We start from the raw sequence: 19,959 nt of genomic DNA, 5'->3' as shown, positions 1-19,959 counted from the left end.
TTTGTGAAGAAGCAGGTTCACCAAAGAGTGACACTGCTTTTCCATTTTAATCCACAATATATCAAGTGAGTGAGTTTTACAAACAGCCATAATGTATTCAACATTTTACAGTACCAGTGGTGGTCCAGCCATCTTAAGATCTGGAGCAATTTTTGGAGCAGAAAAATATTCATTTTGGAGCACCTTTGTATCAGAACGATAATTCTGGAGCAACTTGGGAGCAGCACGAACGGAATAAAGGAGTCACCCCGAAGAGTTTGTTACTAACAAGATCAGGTTCAGCCTTGTGTAGCTAGGCAGAAAAAAAACAAGGTGCTCACAAAAAATAGTGACAAGGCATTTTATTAATGCTGGCACTGTCTTGCACACAAGTTCAGCCAACCGTTCTTGACTAAATGTCCAAAGGACACTTTCACTTGAACCATTCATTTTTTTCACGTTGTACACTCTCAACGCTTCTTGGAATTTTAAAAATTCATCAAGCTCGTAAAGTGAATCAGCAAGGCTGAAATTCCCTTGTTTAAACAAAGCTTGCCCTCGTTGGACCTGCTCCAAGGTTTTGTTCAACCCAGAAAATATGACTTATTCAGCCTGCTTCAGTGTTGACCGACATGATGCAACCGATATGATGCGTGAGCATGGAGAAAGGAAAACTCAGGAGAGTCCCTCGCTATCCAAGTTGCACGCCAAAAATGTGCTCATGTGCTTTCGCAAAAACAACTGGGAATCAATGGCCGAAGGCGCAGCCCATAGTAACGCTAGACGCAGCGGCGTCGTCTGCTGCGCATGAGCAAGCACACTGAGCGGGTGGCCAAGTAGGGAGGGACTAGAGGGGAGCCGGCTTCAAAAAATGTGACTTAACCGCCTCTCCAGAGTCCTTTCCTTCATGTGTGCGAATGAACTGGCGGCTAAATTCTACCACAAGCCAGCCCACCCTGGATTACCAACTGCGGAAAAATTTTAGTCGGTTGCCAAAAATAGTCATTTTACCGTGACCGCGTGTGCTTTTTGGCGCAATATTGACAATTTTCCGTTTTTGGAGCAGACTGCAGCAGCAAAATGTAAATGTATCAGAATTGTGCAAATGGAGCAGCTGGAGCACCCCTGGCAGTACCAAAGGCAGTAAATGCTCATGAGCACTAAGCAATTTCACGCAACTGACCTAACTTAGGAGCTTTACAATACAAGATTATACAATATTTTCTCGTCTCAAGTACATACACTACTTTTTATTTCAATAACTGCAGACCATGGCAGCTAATTATCATGAACACCTTATGTAAATAAATAAGCCTTTTTCAAGTAACAACCCAACAAAGAAGCAAACAAATAGCTTACATTCTGACAACCAAAATAGACTGCAAATGATGTGGATCCAATACTTGACAAATATAACACCATTTATATCCAGCAGAGACAAAACTCTAAGAAATAGCAATACAGGTGTTGGTGAGCATTCTTTAGTTTTCATTCCAAACAACACAGAACTTTTTAAACCAGCAAACTAACTCAAGACTTATCATTTTGAGGCTGAACACCAATTTCTCCCCACTCGTTCTTGCCACTAACATTGCTGAAATAAACACATCAAGATTTTCACAGGAGTAAGTTTTCACGTGTTGGAATGCACACAATTATAGGTAGAATATTAATGAGAAAATTTATAATCAACATCAAAAATTTATCCCACTCAGACTGCAAGATTAAAAAGCACTGTTGTGTGCCCTTTCGCTCCCCCAAATCTCTTCACTGAGGCAGCCTGGCAAATGGCACGAGCCATTATAATGGGGATAAAGGCTTTAAAATCTCTTTTCAACACGAAGTGATGCCATCTAGATATCACATGATTTTATGTCCACTCATGCAAGTTTACAAGATTAGCAGGTACACAGTCCTTGTTCAAGAAAGACTTATAACGACTGTCTTTGTGTGTGTTGTGCAAAGGCACAACAAATGTCATTTCCTGATAAGTTCCTCAAAATAAACAAGACTTACAAATGTAGCTAATGATACAGGTTAGCTACTGTGAGGACTGCAGACCTTTACCCGTGCCAATTAGGTTGTGCCATCTATCGTATCGGCAACCATCTAGGCCTGTAGTAACACATTCTATTAGTAGATGACACGCGTGTGCAAGCCTTGAGGCCAAGTGGTTCCTTTGTTTTAGACAGTTTTGCTGTGTGTTCTCAACCCAAATGGACCAATGTATGGTGCCTAATTAAAGCTACTTTTCATCAGACCTCGGCCCAACTGGCACGCCTCACATCCCATGCACCTCACGCTACCAACACCTTTCACAGGGTAATCAGCCAGAATCTTGTTGCTTTGTACACAAAAGGATGGCTAGTAAAACCTATTGACAAATGGCATCATGGGCCAATGCTATTCTTTGTGGATCAAGTTCTTGTGATTTCTCAAATTTCGCCTCCTAGTGAATGTCTTTTGGCATAAGTCGCATTGGAAGGGCTTTTCGCCCTTATGGGTCCTAACATGACTTACAAGGTGTGAGTGTTCTGTAAATGCCATGGGGCACAGCTCACACTGAAATGGCTTTTCACCCGTGTGGATACGAATGTGAGCCACCAGGCTATTCCTCAATGCAAAGCTCATACCACAATGCTCACAATAATAAGGACGTTCACCAGTGTGAATGCGTAGGTGTACCACCAGGTTACTTTTTTCTCCAAAGCTGCTACCACAGTGGTCACAATGGTAAGGACGTTCACCAGTGTGAGTGCGTAAGTGGCGTACCAGGCTGGATTTTACAGAAAAGTTGTCTCCACAGTGCTCACAATGGTAAGGACGCTCGCCTGTGTGAGTGCGCCGGTGTTTTATCAGGACGTTGCGTTCTGCAAAGCTGCTGCCACACTGGTCACAATGGTATGGGCGGTCACCGGTATGGACCCGGAGATGTGTCACTAGCAGGGCTCTCTTTTTGAATACTTTGCTGCAGCGGGGGCAATCGTGTAGCTTCTTTCCTGGGGGTCTACCGACTCGGCGCTTACACATGCCAGGAGGAGATTCCATTGGATGGGAAGAATCTTGCACCGGAGCTGCACTGTGTCCGGTTTGCATGACGACTGAACCTGCATTTTAAAGGCAGAGTAGTTTAAATAAAATACAAGAACTAAAAAGCAGAGTAGTTTCAATAAAATACAAGAACCAACAATCCCCAATTCCCTTCAAGCAAGGGATAAAAGATCACTGCAGATCAGCTAATCTTGTAAAACTCGAGCCCTCTTGTGCAACAGTGTACGGCATCAATAGAGCACACAGCTCTCCAGAAACATTGGGCAAGCAATTTTTTTCAAATATCTTCACATTGTAATAACAAAATTCTCTCTCAAAGTTAACTGAAGGTCCATACTGCCATCATGAATCGAAATCCATACACCATGAGAGGTGCAGACCAGCATTCATGATGATTATTGATGATGATTATGGATTTTTTATGGCACAACGGCATCTACGGCCAAAGAGCAGCATGGCACAAGGTATTTTCGACTCCTCAAGGTGTGGTCAAAGACCCATTTTTTCAAGCATTTCACCCCAGATAAGCCGACCACCAGGCCAGGGAAAAAGTTGTACCCATTGTATCACCGATGGGTACCCGGCGGCACTGGGGATCGAACCCCGCATCTCCCGCATGCGAGGCGGATGCTCAACCACTTGGCCACCGCTCAGTATTGCAAGAAAAGAAAAAACTTCAGTCACAGTGCACCCCATACAGCTAAGTATCCGCTCCTCTTAGAAACTGCTCAAAACAGAATGGAAGATGTCAGAGTGCAGGCTGAATACACAAACGAGCGAATACAGTTTTGAAAGTCAGTAATGCTACGCTCATCACGAAGGAACGTCAGTCATTAGTGAGCAACCACAAGCAATCGAGGGCGCTCTTCAGTAATGCAAAGGGAACTCCCATAAACCAGTGATCAGCAGCAAATAAAATACTGCGTAGAATTCACCACACAATACTGAAAGCATAGTTTTTGCAAAAGCTGGTCTTCACAAAACCCCAACCAGGAGAAAAAGCAAGAGTGCAAAGTGGTGGTGTCACACTGAGTGACCCAAGCAAAAATTTGCAAAGACTCAACAGTGCACACCATAAGAGTCAAAAATCGATGTGCCAAACACTCCTGCACCAGATGGGTAATTATTTCAAAGCATGCAATTTCCACCTTTGCCGTTGCTGCTTTCAGTAAAAAACACAGAATACAGAATTAATGAAAATATCATTTTGCACACTGCTGGAGCACAAGGGCGAGTTCCAGCTGCTTGTTTTGTTTTTTTTTCTCAATTCTACAAGTCACAAATTTACTTCAAGAGACATGCAACATCCTACTAACACAGACTTTCTTGCAGCAACGTGCAACATTTCCTGGATGTTATAATCGTCCTGAAACATACACTAATTTCCCCCATTGCCTTCTGGAATGCCCACCGGCCATTCAGTCTTCTCGCCTCCCCTCTTCACCCTTTTTTTCGTGAAGTGCCTGGCTTGCCTTGGATAGCTGCAAGACCAGCTCGTGCACACTCCCTTCTCGGCACTTGATATTGATTAACCGAATATTGTGACTTCAATACTACTACTACTAAGTGCATATGACAAGAGTACCCAGGTCGAAGGCTCCACTTGATTGCTGTACTATCTGAGCAGTATGAGCAGCAACACGGCAGCACATGCCCGATAGCCTCGAACCCTACTTGTAGCGACACGTGGTGGCTGCTTTCAGAAACAAAGTGGAAAGGGAGGTGGATTCCTGCATTTATAAGAAGCAGGTGACACAGCAGAACCCTTTTCACAATGTTGCAAAATGTGGCCGCTCTGCATCGCCACTAGCTGGGTTTGAGGCTACCTGCCACGCGCTGCCCTGTTCCTGGTCATATTGCTCGTGACAGTACATGTCAGGTGTTATGTACGTACTACGACAGATTAGGTTTTTCTTTATTATAAAATTTAGCAATGACTGGTTGCTCCTCGTCAGTAAAAAGACACCACGGGCGATGAGCTCTGGCAACGAAGGTAACAGCAATGCCAAGTTTGTTTGTGTAAAATTCATTTGCACACTACAAGCCTGCACCACTACAAGCGGCGGAGGCTTACGGAGCTGCTCCATCAAAGTGCGGAACCGGCAACCCCCCTCCCACACACGGCTGCCAATACCGGTTGCCGCTTGAGATCTTGAGCCGACATCTTGAGCTGTTCAATTACTTTTTCGATCCCAGCAGGATCCATAATAAATTTAAACTGTTTGTAGAAGCAGCTTTAAACATTGTTAAGAACATCCATGGACATTTCAATGGGAATTATCTTATCACCTGAAGCCCTTAAATTAATTGTAGAGTTATCCATTTCGTTCACAACGTCCCAAAATTGTTTAGGGTTATTAGTTAGCATCGATGGCAGTGCGACAGGCAGAAGGATCAGCACTGGAAAGCCAATTGACTATTCGCAATATTCTGAAGCAAGTGAAATAAACAAAAATCATGTTGACTATCAAATTAAATATACTGCCTTTACATCCGAGCAAAAACACAGGAAGAACGAAGGCTGTCTCCTTTAGTAAGCGCGCTTCAGTGCTCTTCCTAAAAACATAGGAAATATTAGGCGCTACATTTTTACGTGCCTCTGTTCAGTTAATGTTTCAAAAGCATACACAAGGAAAGGACCGACAGCTATTACACCTGCCTTAGAGCACTGCCCTTACAAAGATCAGGTAACGAGTATCTGACACAATCAGCTAATTAATAATCACGCTTCCCTTTTGCTCTGCAGTGCACCAATTAAGCAAAGTTTCCCATTTGTGCAAAACATCAAAGCTGCCTTTCTAGTGCTCTAGTGAACCAGCATTCCACTCCACAAAGAAAAGAAGCGGCCAGCACATTTCAAACATACATTTTCAATTAGTCGGCAAGCTATTACCATTTGTTGATTATGCATAAGATTAAGATACCAAGCCGCACACTTGCAATAGCTAGGAGCTCAAAAAGGTTGCATCCAATGTCAGTTGGAGTGCAAAGCCGACGTTGGTTTCGATTATCCTAGAAATTGCGAGCGAAAGCCGCGTGCATCATTGTCATGCTGAATTCGAGTCAAAGCATTCCAGCATAAGCTTCGCGCAGACAAACTCATATGCAGCCAGAAATTATTTCAGCCGCTAAGTTACGTGAAGTTTAACGTTCCGAAACAAATCGTTCCCGCTTACTGCACAGAGCGCTCTCTGCGGACGAAACGCAAGCGGCATGGTAGGGTACCTTCTAGCGCAGGTGCTCACCATGCAACTCAAGTATATTGAGATTCGAGAAATCAATAACTTTAAACACACACCAGCTTTTTAGTGCCGAAGCACTAATCCGATGGGAACCAATGCCGAGCAAAATCGTCCGTCATCCGTTCGCCTAGCGCGAGCACTCCATCCCGTTGTTAGCTTTCCAAAATATTTGAGCATCATCGAAGGAAGTCCGCCTGGTTGGGTTCTTGGGATAGTTGAGAGAAAACTGACGCCAAGCAATATTTTATCTGCCCAACGTTTCGGGACAAAACTCGGTCCCTTCTTCAGGGGCGACTAAAGTGTGCCAGCAGCAGCGGGGTGCTGCTTTCGCTCTCCCTTTGTCAGCACATGGACCGAGTTGGTCCCGAAACGTTGGGCAACGATAAAATGTTGGTTGGAGTCAGTTTTCTCTCAACCCTTTCAAAAGATGGCACATGTTGCTGTTGCCTCAAAAGCAATGGCACATACCTACGGGACTGTCCAGTGCCTGTTCTCCGTCCTCTTCAACGCAGCAAAAATCCGTGGGCTCGCTGGTTTCGCACTGATTCAACCGTTTTAAACATTCCCCGGAGTTTTCTTCCATGGTTTCTTCCGAAAAACTACCAGCAGCTGTCATGCTGGATATGCCGGGACGTTGAGCCACAGCCAATGTTTTCAGGTAAGGACAGTTGGAAAACTTGCTTATAACTTGCCCCCAGGAATCGGCCCCACTTCCGTTGGCGCTTTCATCTCAAAGAGACGCGAGCGCCATCCCTAGACTTTGTGACAGTGCAACGTTAGCTTTCTTTGTTTTATCCAGCATTATATAAAAACGTTGCCCAACGTTTTTAAATAAGAGCAGCCGGGTGCAGAGCAGAGTCAGCGGGCCCAAAACGGTTACTGTCTAGGCGGTGGCGCTGCAGTCGCTTGCGGTGGGCGCGTCCTCTGCTACTTCCAGCTTGAGTAACGTCAGCAGACGATATAACTCATGTGCGTACAGAAACAGGTATACAGGCGTTGTCGTGGAAAAAGACGAGAACAGTAAAAAGACGAAATGCTAAGCGAAAAACGACTGAAGCTGAAAAACCATAGAGTTCTTTAGTAAGCCCTAGAGGGAAAGCTGGCGGTACTGGCGGCTTTTCACTTCATTAGAGTGAACTAGAAGAGAGAGTGCCAAATGAAAGCCGGAAAATGAGGCAAAAGAAGGGAAATTTCCCGTAGGATCGCTGCGAACACGACCGGCTGTAACAAAGCCGGTCGTGGCTGCGAACGTTACTCTTCGCTAGGTGCCTTTTTAGAAGCGGCAGAACCCGCATGCTGCGTAGCATAGTAGTTAGTGAACTCACTTCACACGCGGAAGACTGGATTCGATTCTCGCTAAATGGACATTTTTTTTATTTTGTTTTAAAGCACAGTTAGTTTTAGTGCCAACAAGCCGTAGTAGCTAAAAAAAAAAAAGACAACCGAAACTGAAGTTAGTGCAGCGCTGCCTTGTTGCTGCCGTGGACTTATCTTGGCAGAAAGCTCCGGGCCACGCAGCGCCAATTTTGAATGCGCGTTTAGAACACACCCGACGTTACTCTCCAAGCTCCGATCTGTGCTATTAGCGGATGAGTAAGACAAACACGCCCTTCAAACAATGCTGGGAATTGTTTCGTTCAGCTTGATGTCTGCGAGCTGCACATAGTGCGTCAAGCAGACGTGCGCTGTCACTTATGACGGCCTGTGGGGCGAGTTGGTGCATGACTGAAAAAAACTGCGTCGCAGTGAAGACAACACGAGGAAAAACAAGACAACACATGCTCACACTACCAACTGTCTAGTGGAAGAAAAGGGGCACATTATAGCCCTCATTTACCATGTGCCATCCCTCCCCTCTATCGCTCACAACCCAGTAACAAGTAATATGCAAATTACAAGATTAAAAACAAAATGCGCCTAAAGCCTTAGCTTACGCGCAAACAAAGCACTAGCTTATAATAGAAAGATAAACCATGCAACAAATCATAGCAAAAGCAGTGTCATGCATTCGACGCAAAAACAGTCAAAACCTTAAACGTTAAAGCAAAACAAAATAAAATAACAAAAAATAACAAAAGCCACAACAACAGCCCCACCCAGGTTTGGGAGTCGGACGCCGGAAACGGAGAGAATTCTTGGCAGCACAGGTCTTCATAAAAATGTTTCTCGCGTGTACTACGCGCAGCATCGTCGTCGGCTACGAGAAGCTGCTTCGGACGACCCCGAAATCGTTGCTTGGCATGAAGAGGCCCGTCAGTGCAAGAATGAAACTCTAAGGGCTAAGCAATGCGTACGTATATAGCTCTCGCTACACATATCCTGGCATAGCTGAGCTAAGCCACTGCCAATTTTTTGTGTAAGAACGAAAAAAACACTACGAGCGCAGTGTGGCCAGACTGGCTGTGTTTGCAACTTGTTAGCGGTCTGCGTATGAGCTGTGGACCAGTGACTGCAAGAGCACCTTAAGTGGCACCGTCGTACCCGCTGACAAAATTGCCGAAAGAAGTTCGATATCTAGTTGATGTCAACAACTTGATCGATCCACTCTCTGTGAACACCGTCTGTTCCAGGAGCCACTGGCCACATTCAATTTTCAAGTCCCGGGCTACTTGTTAATTCCAATCCGGCATAAGTGATTTTCTTGGGCAGCCCGTAAGCAGTGGGGTACGTGACACCCGCTAGCAAGGCGCGATGTGCACAAGCCTTCATTCAGCCGCCGCCTTCCTCCTCACCCTCATATAAACACTGAGCAGACGATGACTCGCATTGGAAGCGTCACCTCTCCAGCAGCTGCGTAGCAGACCCATTGATGTATTCCTAGTAACTGCATGTTAAGTAGCCTAGAAATAAAATCTCAGTTATCCCCTAGCAAAGAGTAATCCTTAGTTCAATAACCCATCCTAAAATGAACATGCAGGCACCAAACAGCATGGATGAAGCTCTGCCACTCTCAGGACCCTGATTACTGTATACTGCATTATACTATAGGGAACCTGCACTGTCCAGGGGGGCACACCTAAATCTGAGAACCGGTGCCATCTGGTTTTAAAATGAGTAATCATATAGCAGGACGGAGCAGACAAGCCGCAGGAGCGTGGTTGGCGTCGTTGGCTACTCGGCTTTGTGTTGCGTTTGTAGACTTTGTCTTCGCTTTACTGTTTAGCGACACGACTTGATCACCTCTGCCTCTTGCCAATGTCAATAGCAGCCGTGCTGTCACTGCAATGCGGGAAGCATGCCACTGCTGATGCTGCACTAGGAATTTCGATGTAAAACCCCGATTAATTTTTTTTTTGCTCCTGTTTGCCTGTGAACAGCAGAAGCAGTTTCACAGCAAATATGTGCATGTGCTAAAGAAACACTCGCAGTCAAACAAGCGTCGCGACATAGCACGAGGTTAACATCAAACTGCGCTTCCGCGCTCTACATGCCCTATGCACAGCAAACCTTCTCAACATTTGTTTTTTTATGCTTTTGAAAAACTACACCGTATCTTGACCAGACCAAAGTCTGTGCACTTTTGGTTGCACTACGCGCATCGTAATTTATAACACATGCAATTGTGTGTGAGAGTGACCAATGTAAACATAACTGGGTGTGAAGCAAATTTCCATCCTTTCTACGATATAGCCTATGATCGTGTACGGGGTATCATGGAGGTTCCCACTATTAACGCTTCCGATATTAACAGCATGTGTGACTTCCACAGGTGCATTATATGTATCATGCACCTGCAAAGCTTGTTTTGAGGTTACTGCAATCATGACACCGCTAAGAAATCGCACGAATGAGTAATCGACGCGTCAATATTTTTTGCACGACGATAGTGGCAGATGTGGCGACTTTTGCCTGTCTTTCCGTCAGTTCTGTTCGTGGGAAATAATCACACATGTCAAGGAGAAATGTGTAATAATCGCTTAAAGATTTGGAATACAGTTGAACCTACTTTATACCTAGCTCGACAGTCGCGTCGTTTGCATTTGTAATATCCGAAGTTCTGAAATTCGTAGTAAGAAGACTTCACATAGTATAAAAGCCGAAAAGGTTCCGATCCCACTGGCGGCATGTGGTTGTTTCTTCTTCCACTTCGTAATCAATTGCCTTTCTGTCAATAAGTAATTACGCTATTTTGCATTGAACAAACAGAAAAAAAGGAACCTTCCCCGATGGTCTCAGTGATTTCGGTGACTGTTGGGCCTCTATTTTTTGCTCTGACAATACATGTTTCATTAGCATCACATGTATTGTTTATCTGTTATTAGCGTTGTTACCATTTTATTAGAACCTATTTGTGTTGCTGCTTGTCACTTAGTTTAGCAATTATTCTATCGAGTGCCCCGTTACAGTCTCTTGGACTGGAGACACTCGCCTGTAGATTGATGTCTATACTACTAGAACCTGTATGCACTCAAAATTATTTTATTTAATTACCGCAGGGTGCGTGAACGCTTGCAGATGTCGAGCGAGTGGGTCCCAAGATACTGGGTGCCAGAAAATAGACACGCGTAATGGCTGCGAGTTAGAAAGGTGCGTTCTTACGCACAATAAAATGGTGCATTTTTTTTTTGAAACATCGATAATCTCAGGATATCGGCTCAGGGTCGCGAGTCCCGGTGATAGATTATGTGACGTTCCTTGTGTGTGCTACGAGGTTCCGCGTTCGACGGCGCGGCGTAGACGGAGACCCAGATGACAGCCGCATCATCAATTACCCAGCCATGCTCGTTGAGAGTGACGACCAGAACGAAGGGGTTTAAGCCCAACCAGACCCCCTTTCCATAGTGTCGGCACGAGTCGAACGCCGCCGCCGCGGGGAAACGGGCTTTATCCTCCCCAACTACCGTGGCCGTTCCAGGGGGCCTCGTTTCGGCGGGCCTCATCAATCAACCCTCCCGAGCACATCCCAGGACAAGGGACCACTTTCCCGGCCTTTTAGTGACCTCGCGTTCCGGCCTTGAGGGGCGAGTGTCATTTGATGGAGAACGGAGGCCGGTGACCCGCGGGAACCGTCAGCGGGCCAGAGCGCGCCTTACCTTGAGGAGCGAGTGTCATTTGATGGAGAACGGAGGCCGGTGACCCGCGGGAACTGTCAGCGGGCCAGAGCGCGCCTTACCACAGCCGACGCTATGCGCTACCTCGAAGACAACCTTCTTTCCCTCGGACTCAACACGTGAGGGGGGCGAGACCATAAGTGCGGTGGTGTGTTTGTGCGCCCAAGTGAAAGCCCTAGCCCCCCTCCTTCCCCTCCGGCGTGGGCGTCCTCACCCTAGGGAGTGTGGGGAGAAGAGGATATAAAAATCGACAAGCAGTACGGAAGGAGCACGCTCAGGACGACATCGTTCGCCAAGAGGGCCTTCAGCGCCGAAGCCCGACGGCGTGCAGCTTCTGCCAGCAACCGCTCGAGCTCAACTCCGGAGCCCCTCCTTCGTCCCCATGAAGTCGTCGGCACGTAAGCTCGGACGCCCCAGCCTCTGAATCTTAATCATGTATAATTATTGAATATATCTGTTTGTTTAAACTGAGCCATACGGTGTCTCTTTGCCTCTCCGTCCCGTGTGGATCTGCGCATTATGGGGGTCATCACAATTATAGCCGAAACACTGCTGCCTTTCACCAGCACTTCATTTATTTATCTCAGAATACTGCAGGCCACTGCTTGGCTCAAGCAGGAAAAACCGAAGCGTGGCCTTGTAGAGCATCTGCCTCGCATTCGGGAGGTGCTGGGTTCGATCCTCAGTGCCGCCGGGTGCCCACCGGTTTTTAACACGTTCACTGTGTCGTGTGTCAACGGTGGGTCACGTCGTATATTCATGCTGTGCGTAACGAATACTTAGTCGCAGGATGAATCCGTGGCTCAGCTCTGATTTATCAAAGAGCCTGCGAAAAATACGCATTCCATGTCGTTGTTGCCATTTATTTGCGGTTCCAAGAAGTTGGCTTCGCCGTGGCTCCCTCAGCATCGTGGATGCGCATTGTCGCGGCGCACCCAAGATTATAGGTGGCCCACCAGTGGGCCACACCACACAGGGATTAGGACTCCGAAAACCGCCGCCGCAGTGAACGCGTTAATGGGTACAAGATTTCCCCCGGCCTGGTGCTTGGCTCTTCTGGGTGAGATGCTTGGGAAAAGGGTCTTGACCCCAGTTGCTCTGACGGATCAGCGATAAGTTCCGATGTCAACAACCATAAATCCGCATCGTGCGGTAGAAGCCCATTTGTGGCCCTTTTTTTTTATTTAGCGCACAAGGACTGGATTTGAAGGCGCAGACTCCTTTGCCAAGCCATGTAACCCTAGCAAGCTGAGCACCATGCCGGGCCATAGCTGTTACCCATTTTGAGGAAACTGGTGGGCACCTGGCCAGCAGCGCGAGTCGAACCCACCACCCTTCGACAGGCAGCAACAATTTGTATTAATAAGAAGGCGTGTGTTGTTTCGCTCATCAGCAATATCCATAAGGGGAAAACGTCAGTATAAACACGGAAATGAGAAACTTAAAAACAGCACCTGCCAAAGTGATAGGAAACAGCCACGCAGTCATTATTTGTAGTTTCTAGTCTCAGTTTATTTGTTTTATGGTTAAAGAAAAAGGAATACGGTCACTGACCATGTCATGAAATTCAAAGATGTTTCGGAACCTCGTACGGGTTCCTTGATCACTGAGCGGGACAAGAAATTGTCTCGACTTATATACATAACACGTGGCGCAAAGAGCGTGCGTAGATGGGTGGCATGGTTCCTTGCACCCGGTTCATGGTAGACTGTGTTGATTGCATGACTAGAGATTCTATCAGCCGCCGAGATGACGCGTTCCTTTCCTTCGCGATGACAGTGGCGTGGTCCCAGTCAATCGTTCGAGTTTGCTCTTGCTCTTGCTGGGCAATGGCGTTCGTCGTGTGATTATTATTTTTTACGTCACGTTTGTGCTATTTCTTACGTCACATTTCTTACGTAATCGTTTACGTTGGTGAAACAGGAAAGTTCCTCAGAAGGCTTAACGACCACAAATGTGACGTAAGAAATGGGGAAATTTGCGCGCCTTGGCATCCACCTAAGCAAAGCCTTACAGCTGCGAAGGAAAGCTATACAGCTTCCACAGAAACCTAGTAATTAAAAAATTCGTCCTTTTGTGCGGTTTGACCCCGGGGCTGCTTCACCGGAGCAGTCATTCTACCAACTTTTTCAGGTTTCTATAGAAGCTGTACAGCTTTTCTATGTAGCCGTAAGGCTGTGCTTGGGGGGTTGCCAGTAACTAATTACTCCCTTATTACAATTATTACTGCAAGTTGGTGTGCCGCTGTTAATGCAGTGCCATAAGGCAGAATAGCCCTGTTGTGAGGAACAGCACTGAGTGCTGAAGGGAGTGAGATATTTTTTCCTAGATGCAAGGCACAATGATGCCTGTGGATGTTTGAAGTATAATAGAAAAAAAAAGAGAACAGCAGCTTTGTGAAGAAGCAGGTTCACCAAAGAGTGACACTGCTTTTCCATTTTAATCCACAATATATCAAGTGAGTGAGTTTTACAAACAGCCATAATGTATTCAACATGTTACAGTACCAGTGGTGGTCCAGCCATCTTAAGATCTGGAGCAATTTTTGGAGCAGAAAAATACTCATTTTGGAGCACCTTTGTATCAGAACGATAATTCCGGAACAACTTGGGAGCAGCACGAACGGAATAAAGGAGTCACCCCGAAGAGTTTGCTACTAACATGATCAGGTTCAGCCTTGTGTAGCTAGGCAGAAAAAAAACAAGGTGCTCACAAAAAATAGTGACAAGGCATTTTATTAATGCTGGCACTGTCTTGCACACAAGTTCAGCCAACCGTTCTTGACTAAATGTCCAAAGGACACTTTCACTTGAACCATCCATTTTTTTCACGTTGTACACTCTCAACGCTTCTTGGAATTTTAAAAATTCATCAAGCTCGTAAAGTGAATCAGCAAGGCTGAAATTCCCTTGTTTCAACAAAGCTTGACCTCATTGGACCTGCTCCAAGGTTTTGTTCTTCAACCCAGAAAATGACTTATTCAGCCTGCTTCAGGGTTGACCGACATGATGCAACCGATATGATGCGTGAGCATGGAGAAAGGAAAACTCAGGAGAGTCCCTCGCTATCCAAGTTGCACGCCAAAAATGTGCTCATGTGCTTTCACAAAAACAACTGGGAATCAATGGCCGAAGGCGCAGCCCATAGTAACGCTAGACGCAGCGGCGTCGTCTGCTGCGCATGAGCAAGCACACTGAGCGAGTGGCCAAGTAGGGAGGGACTAGAGGGGAGCCGGCTTCAAAAAATGTGACTTAACCGCCTCTCCAGAGTCCTTTCATTCATGTGTGCGAATGAACTGGCGGCTAAATTCTACCACAAGCCAGCCCACCCTGGATTGCCAAGTGCGGAAAAATTTTAGTCGGTAGCCAAAAATAGTCATTTTACCGTGACCGCGTGTGCTTTTTGGCGCAATATTGACAATTTTCCGCTTTTAGAGCAGACTGGAGCAGCAAAATGTAAATGTTTCAGAATGGTGCAAATGGAGCAGCTGGAGCACCCCTGGCAGTACCAAAGGCAGTAAATGCTCATGAGCACTAAGCAATTTCACGCAACTGACCTAACTTAGGAGCTTTACAATACAAGATTATACAATATTTTTTCGTCTCAAGTACATACAGTACTTTTTATTTCAAGAACTGCAGACCATGGCAGCTAATTATCATGAACACCTTATGTAAATAGATAAGCCTTTTTCAAGTTACAACACAACAAAGAAGCAAACAAATAGCTTACATTCTGACAACCAAAATAGATTGCAAATGATGCAGATCCAATACTTGACAAATATAACACCATTTATATCCAGCAGAGACAAAACTCTAAGAAATAGCAATACAGATGTTGGTGAGCATTTGTTAGTTTTCATTCCAAACAACACAGAACTTTTTAAACCAGCAAACTAACTCAAGACATCATTTTGAGGCTGAACACCAATTTCTCCCCACTCGTTCTTGCCACTAACATTGCTGAAATAAACACATCAAGATTTTCACAGGAGTAAGTTTTCATGTGTTGGAATGCAAACAATTATAGGTGGAATATTAATGAGCAAATTTATAATCAACATCAAAAATTTATCCCACTCAGACTGCAAGATTAAAAAGCACTGTTGTGTGCCCTTTCGCTCCCCCAAATCTCTTCACTGAAGCAGCCTGGCAAATGGCACGAGCTATTATAATGGGGATAATGACTTTGAAATCTCTTTTCAACACGAAGTGATGCCATCTACATATCACATGATTTTATGTCCACTCATGCAAGTTTACAAGCTTAGCAGGTTCACAGTCCTTGTTCAAGAAAGACTTATAACGACTGTCTTTGTGTGTGTTGTGCAAAGGCACAACAAATGTCATTTCCTGATAAGTTCCTGAAAATAAACAAGACTTACAAATGTAGCTAATGATACAGGTTAGCTACTGTGAGGACTGCAGACCTTTACCCGTGCCAATTAGGTTGTGCCATCTATCGTATCGGCAACCATCTAGGCCTGTAGTAACACATTCTATTAGTAGATGGCTCGCGTGTGCAAGCCTCAAGGTGATGTGATTCCTTTGTTTTAGAGATAGAGTTTTGGTGTGTGTTCTCGGCCCCACCGGGCAAATGTATGGTGCCTAATTAAAGCTACTTTTCATCAGATGTCGGCCCCGCTGGTGTGCCTCGCATCCCATGCACCTCATATTTAGCGCAGTTGACATTCAAACATTCAATCTTGGACCATGCTGAGAATTTCGATAGCTGCCCGCCTGCTGGAATAATCCGCCGAACTGTTTGCCCAGCTCGCTTCTCCAATGGGGCTGTGCTTGTAACCGCCATGTTCTCGCTTTCTCGCCTTATGAAGCCTTTCGCCCACTTCGCCTGAATCAGCTCCTCCTCTTCGACTGGTTTGCCTTGCTACGCCAACCTGTGTGATACCTGCCTGCGCGATAGACCACCTCGCCCACCCTGCCTGAACTGCTTGTCCTGCTAGCCTTGCACTGCTACGCCGACCTGTGTGTTCCGTTTCTGTGCATGCGCTACCTCGTCAACCACCATGCCTCTCGTAAACTGGAGCAAAGCTACGCCGGAGGACCTTGCTGGCTCTACAGCGGATTATCTCCGCAAAGAGCTCACTCACTGAGACCTTGATGCTACCGGGATGAAGGAAGAAATAATAAATCGCCTGCTCGCTGATATTGCCAAAAACCGCCCAATGACGGCACATTCCGCAGACCCCGTAGCATCCACCCAGCGCCCTGACCATACACTGCCTTATTTATGTATTTATTTCTTTTGGGCTTAGTGCAGCAGTTCCTCCATGTGTCTCAATGCCCCGTAGCCCCAGTTCAGGTTACAACTCTGCCAGACCTATCCGCTTGAGTAGATGAACTGCACAAAAACACAGCACACAGGAAAGGAAAGACACGAGTCAGGCGCTATTTGCAATTGCCAGTAGCACCTGTCTCGTGTCTTTCTTTTCGTGTGTGCTGTGTTTTTGTGCACTTCATCTACTCAAGCTATGAACCAACTTGCCCAAGAACGTGTTCTACTGAAAGACCTATCCGCATCGCTTCCGACAGTCAGTGCTGACGGCAGCATTTCCGCGCCCCACTGGATTGAAGAGCTCGAGCGAAGTCAAGATCTCCCTTCATGGGAGCCTTCTACACTTCTCGCTGTCGCCCGTGGGAAACTGTGCGGAGCCGTGGCTGACTAGAAAGCAGTCATCGGCCGCCAGTGCCCTACATGGCTAAGCTTCAGGCAAGCCTTTCTCAAGCAGTTCAGCGACAAGCTCACCGTGTTGCAGTGGCAACAGCCAGTTACCAGTCACATGCAAGCACGGGGAGAAAGCCTCATGAACTACTCGTTGGCTAAGTTAAAGCTCATTTCTGGTTGACCAGTCGCCCTCAGCGAATAGAGTACGCCCTGCAAGGATTTGCCGACGCGAATCTGGCCACTGCCATTGCAGCCCAATGCTCAACAGTAGTCACCGCGTACATGGAAATTGTCACACAACTGGAACAAACAATAAGTCATGCATCAATTCGACTCACGTGAGCAGAGCAGAGAGTTCGAGGGCCAAGTTCTCAGGCCCAGAGCGTGCAGGTCCCCACATAACTTCAAACAGAACACATCGGCCGCAATGCATTTCAGCCCTTCTGCAGACCAGCGGGACGTTTGGTGCAATACGATCTCCTCTAAGCATGGCGCCCTTGCCTACCGCCCTGGATAAGGCTATATGCTTCAACTGCCGCCAACCAGGACACCTGTCTGCCAAGTACACTGTGCTCAGAGCTCCACGCCAACAACCTCCAGGCGATCCCAAACCTCATATTCCTTCCATGTTTTGCCTCAAGGGATCACTTGTGTAGTGGGCTGTGACAGAAGCTCAAGTAGCAGGTGTCGGAAAAGTTGATGCCTTCCCAGACAGCGACTCCAAGCTGACATACTGTCCCAGCACCTTGTCACGTCGTCTGCATAGTCGCCTTGGACGAAGCCACCCATCTCCATCGTCAGTGGTGGTACTGCGACACCAGCAGGTAGAATATCTACATGCATCTCTATCGGACCTATCTCCGCAGTGGGAGATGTGACAGCACTCCCGCGTAACCCGCTGTCACAAAATTCGGCGCATTTAAAAAAAAAAACGGCGCTGCGCATAAGCAATCGCGTCGCGGGGAAGAACCCCCGGAGAGTGCGAATTGTGCGTGGGCTTTTCACTCGGCTCGCCGGCAGGGCGCCAAAGTAAACAGACACGCACGGCATCGATTTTTCTCGAATGTCGGAGAAGTTCTTGCTCGTTGTCGACGGACCCTGATTGCGCCTAAGTGATACTCTCTCCCCTTCGCTGCTGCACCGATGACTCAGCGTGCCGCGAATGACCTAGATTGTTCTAGAAGGTGGTTTCCACGCTCGACCAATGGGGTCGCGCGCCCGGCACAAGGAGGAGGAGTTTGTGCAGTTGAAGCTGCGTGTATGTGCACGCCTTCCCTGGCACGAAGAACAAACAGACGCGGACCGCGCCTATAAATGAGGGGCTTCACCCGCTGTCTGTTAGCCCGAGCCGCCGTTCAAGTTTCCGAGAAGCGCGCCCGCTCGACTCCCGGGAGAACACCACTCGCCCAGCCAGACCAGCGAGGCAACGTGCGCCAACCTGCGGGGCGGCCCCGTCGAGCTCCTTAAGTCGTCGGACTGTCGCAGTGCCCAGTGAACAAATTGTGTTTTGTTTATTTGTATCTCTCTGTGTTAGTGCACTTTCGGTGCAAATACTCTGTTGAATTGTTAACTCTCTCAATTGTTACATTGCACGAGTTGCATTGTGTTTGTAAATCACTTCGTATGTGCTTGTACAGGTGATTGGGAAATCCTTTGTATCGTCTCTTGGCTGTTTTGTTTTGTGAACCTTTGGCTCCGATTCATTCTCTGACTTGCGATCGGCGAAAGCCAGGCACCAAACGACCAACCCCCTTGTCACTTGGTAGCTGGTCTACGGCTGAGCTTGCCACGCTGAGTCGAGGGCATCTCCTCCGTGACTGAGACCACTACCCCCACACGCTCTAAGGGTGACTGGGAGCGCATGCAAAAGTGCCCGAAGTGGTGACATATTCTGGCGTCCGCAACAGGACGTTTGGTGCTTTGTGAGCTCAGAGAATGGAGAAAGAGTCGGAAGGAGTTTACGAAGAGGTCATAAACGAGTGTTTAGCAGCAGAGCGATACTATGAGGTGCCGCGCTGAAGCGGTTATTGAGGTTCACCGTATAAAGGTAGTCTTTGTCTTGAGGAGTTAGTTCTCCAAATATGAACTTGAAGGAACTAGTTGAGGTTTGCACCCAGGTGGGGATGTCCGGGGCTGAGCAACGGAAATGGGTGAACCAGAGAGAAAAAGAGGCTCGAGAAGAAGCCAAAAAGGAGAGAGAGAGGGTTGAGAAAGAGAGAGAGAATTCGAACGCGAAAAAACACTGCTTGCCATGAAGCTTGAGCTCCAACGTGCTGCGAACCACTCAGCGGAAGTACATAGCACTAGAGAAGAAGGCAGCGGACTGCGGATAGATGCCAGCTGATTACTTCCCAAATTTGATGAAAAAAGGGGACGATCTCAGCGCGTTCCTCAGGCGATTCAAAGGGATCGCGGGAAGTCAGAATTGGTCAGACAGTGAATGTACTACCGTTCTTAGCATGTGTCTCAGCGGGGAAGCCCTAAGAGTATTCGGGCGACTTTCTTTGGACGATGCTGCAAGCTACAGCAAGGTAAAGGCCGCCTTACATAAGCGATTCCGACTCACCACCGAGGGATTCCAAGATAAATTCAGAACAGGGAAGCTCACAGATGGTGAAACGGCAACCCAGTATGCGGTAAGATTAAGTCACTACTTTGATCGGTGGATGGAACTTTAAGAAATTGTACAGGAATACAGTGAACTTTGCGAGCTTCTCATCAAGGAACGAGTGGGCGCGGCGAAAGCCTTGGGCGCACAACGCTGACTATGCGTCCGATTCTTCTTGTACAGGCTTTGTTCCTGCCAACTGCCAGCCTCCTTGTTGCGCCTTCAGCCAAGCCGTTTACAACAGTGACATCAAGCCATATCGACGATGCAGTTTCGTGCCTCTTTCCGAAAACGGATGATGCAGTGTTTTCAAGTCACGGGTTCCTGACGTCACCAGCTT

At 47.0% G+C, this 19,959-nt stretch overlaps 1 protein-coding gene across 1 annotated transcript in view; it reads right to left on the bottom strand.

Moving 5' to 3' along the window:
• LOC144103907 (uncharacterized) overlaps positions 1 to 19,959 on the bottom strand; it is a 48,944-nt gene continuing 28,985 nt past the window's right edge. Inside the window, exon 3 of the mRNA XM_077636620.1 lies at positions 1 to 3,086. Within this exon, the coding sequence (XP_077492746.1) occupies positions 2,383 to 3,086 (704 nt within the window). The 3' untranslated portion in view covers positions 1 to 2,382. The remainder of the gene's footprint in view (positions 3,087 to 19,959) is intronic.

The sequence above is a fragment of the Amblyomma americanum genome, chromosome 9, assembly GCF_052857255.1.
Source record: "Amblyomma americanum isolate KBUSLIRL-KWMA chromosome 9, ASM5285725v1, whole genome shotgun sequence".
NCBI lineage: Eukaryota > Metazoa > Arthropoda > Arachnida > Ixodida > Ixodidae > Amblyomma > Amblyomma americanum.
The sequence above is the reverse complement of the archived record's forward strand: the minus strand, read 5'-3'. Positions and strand labels throughout refer to the sequence as shown.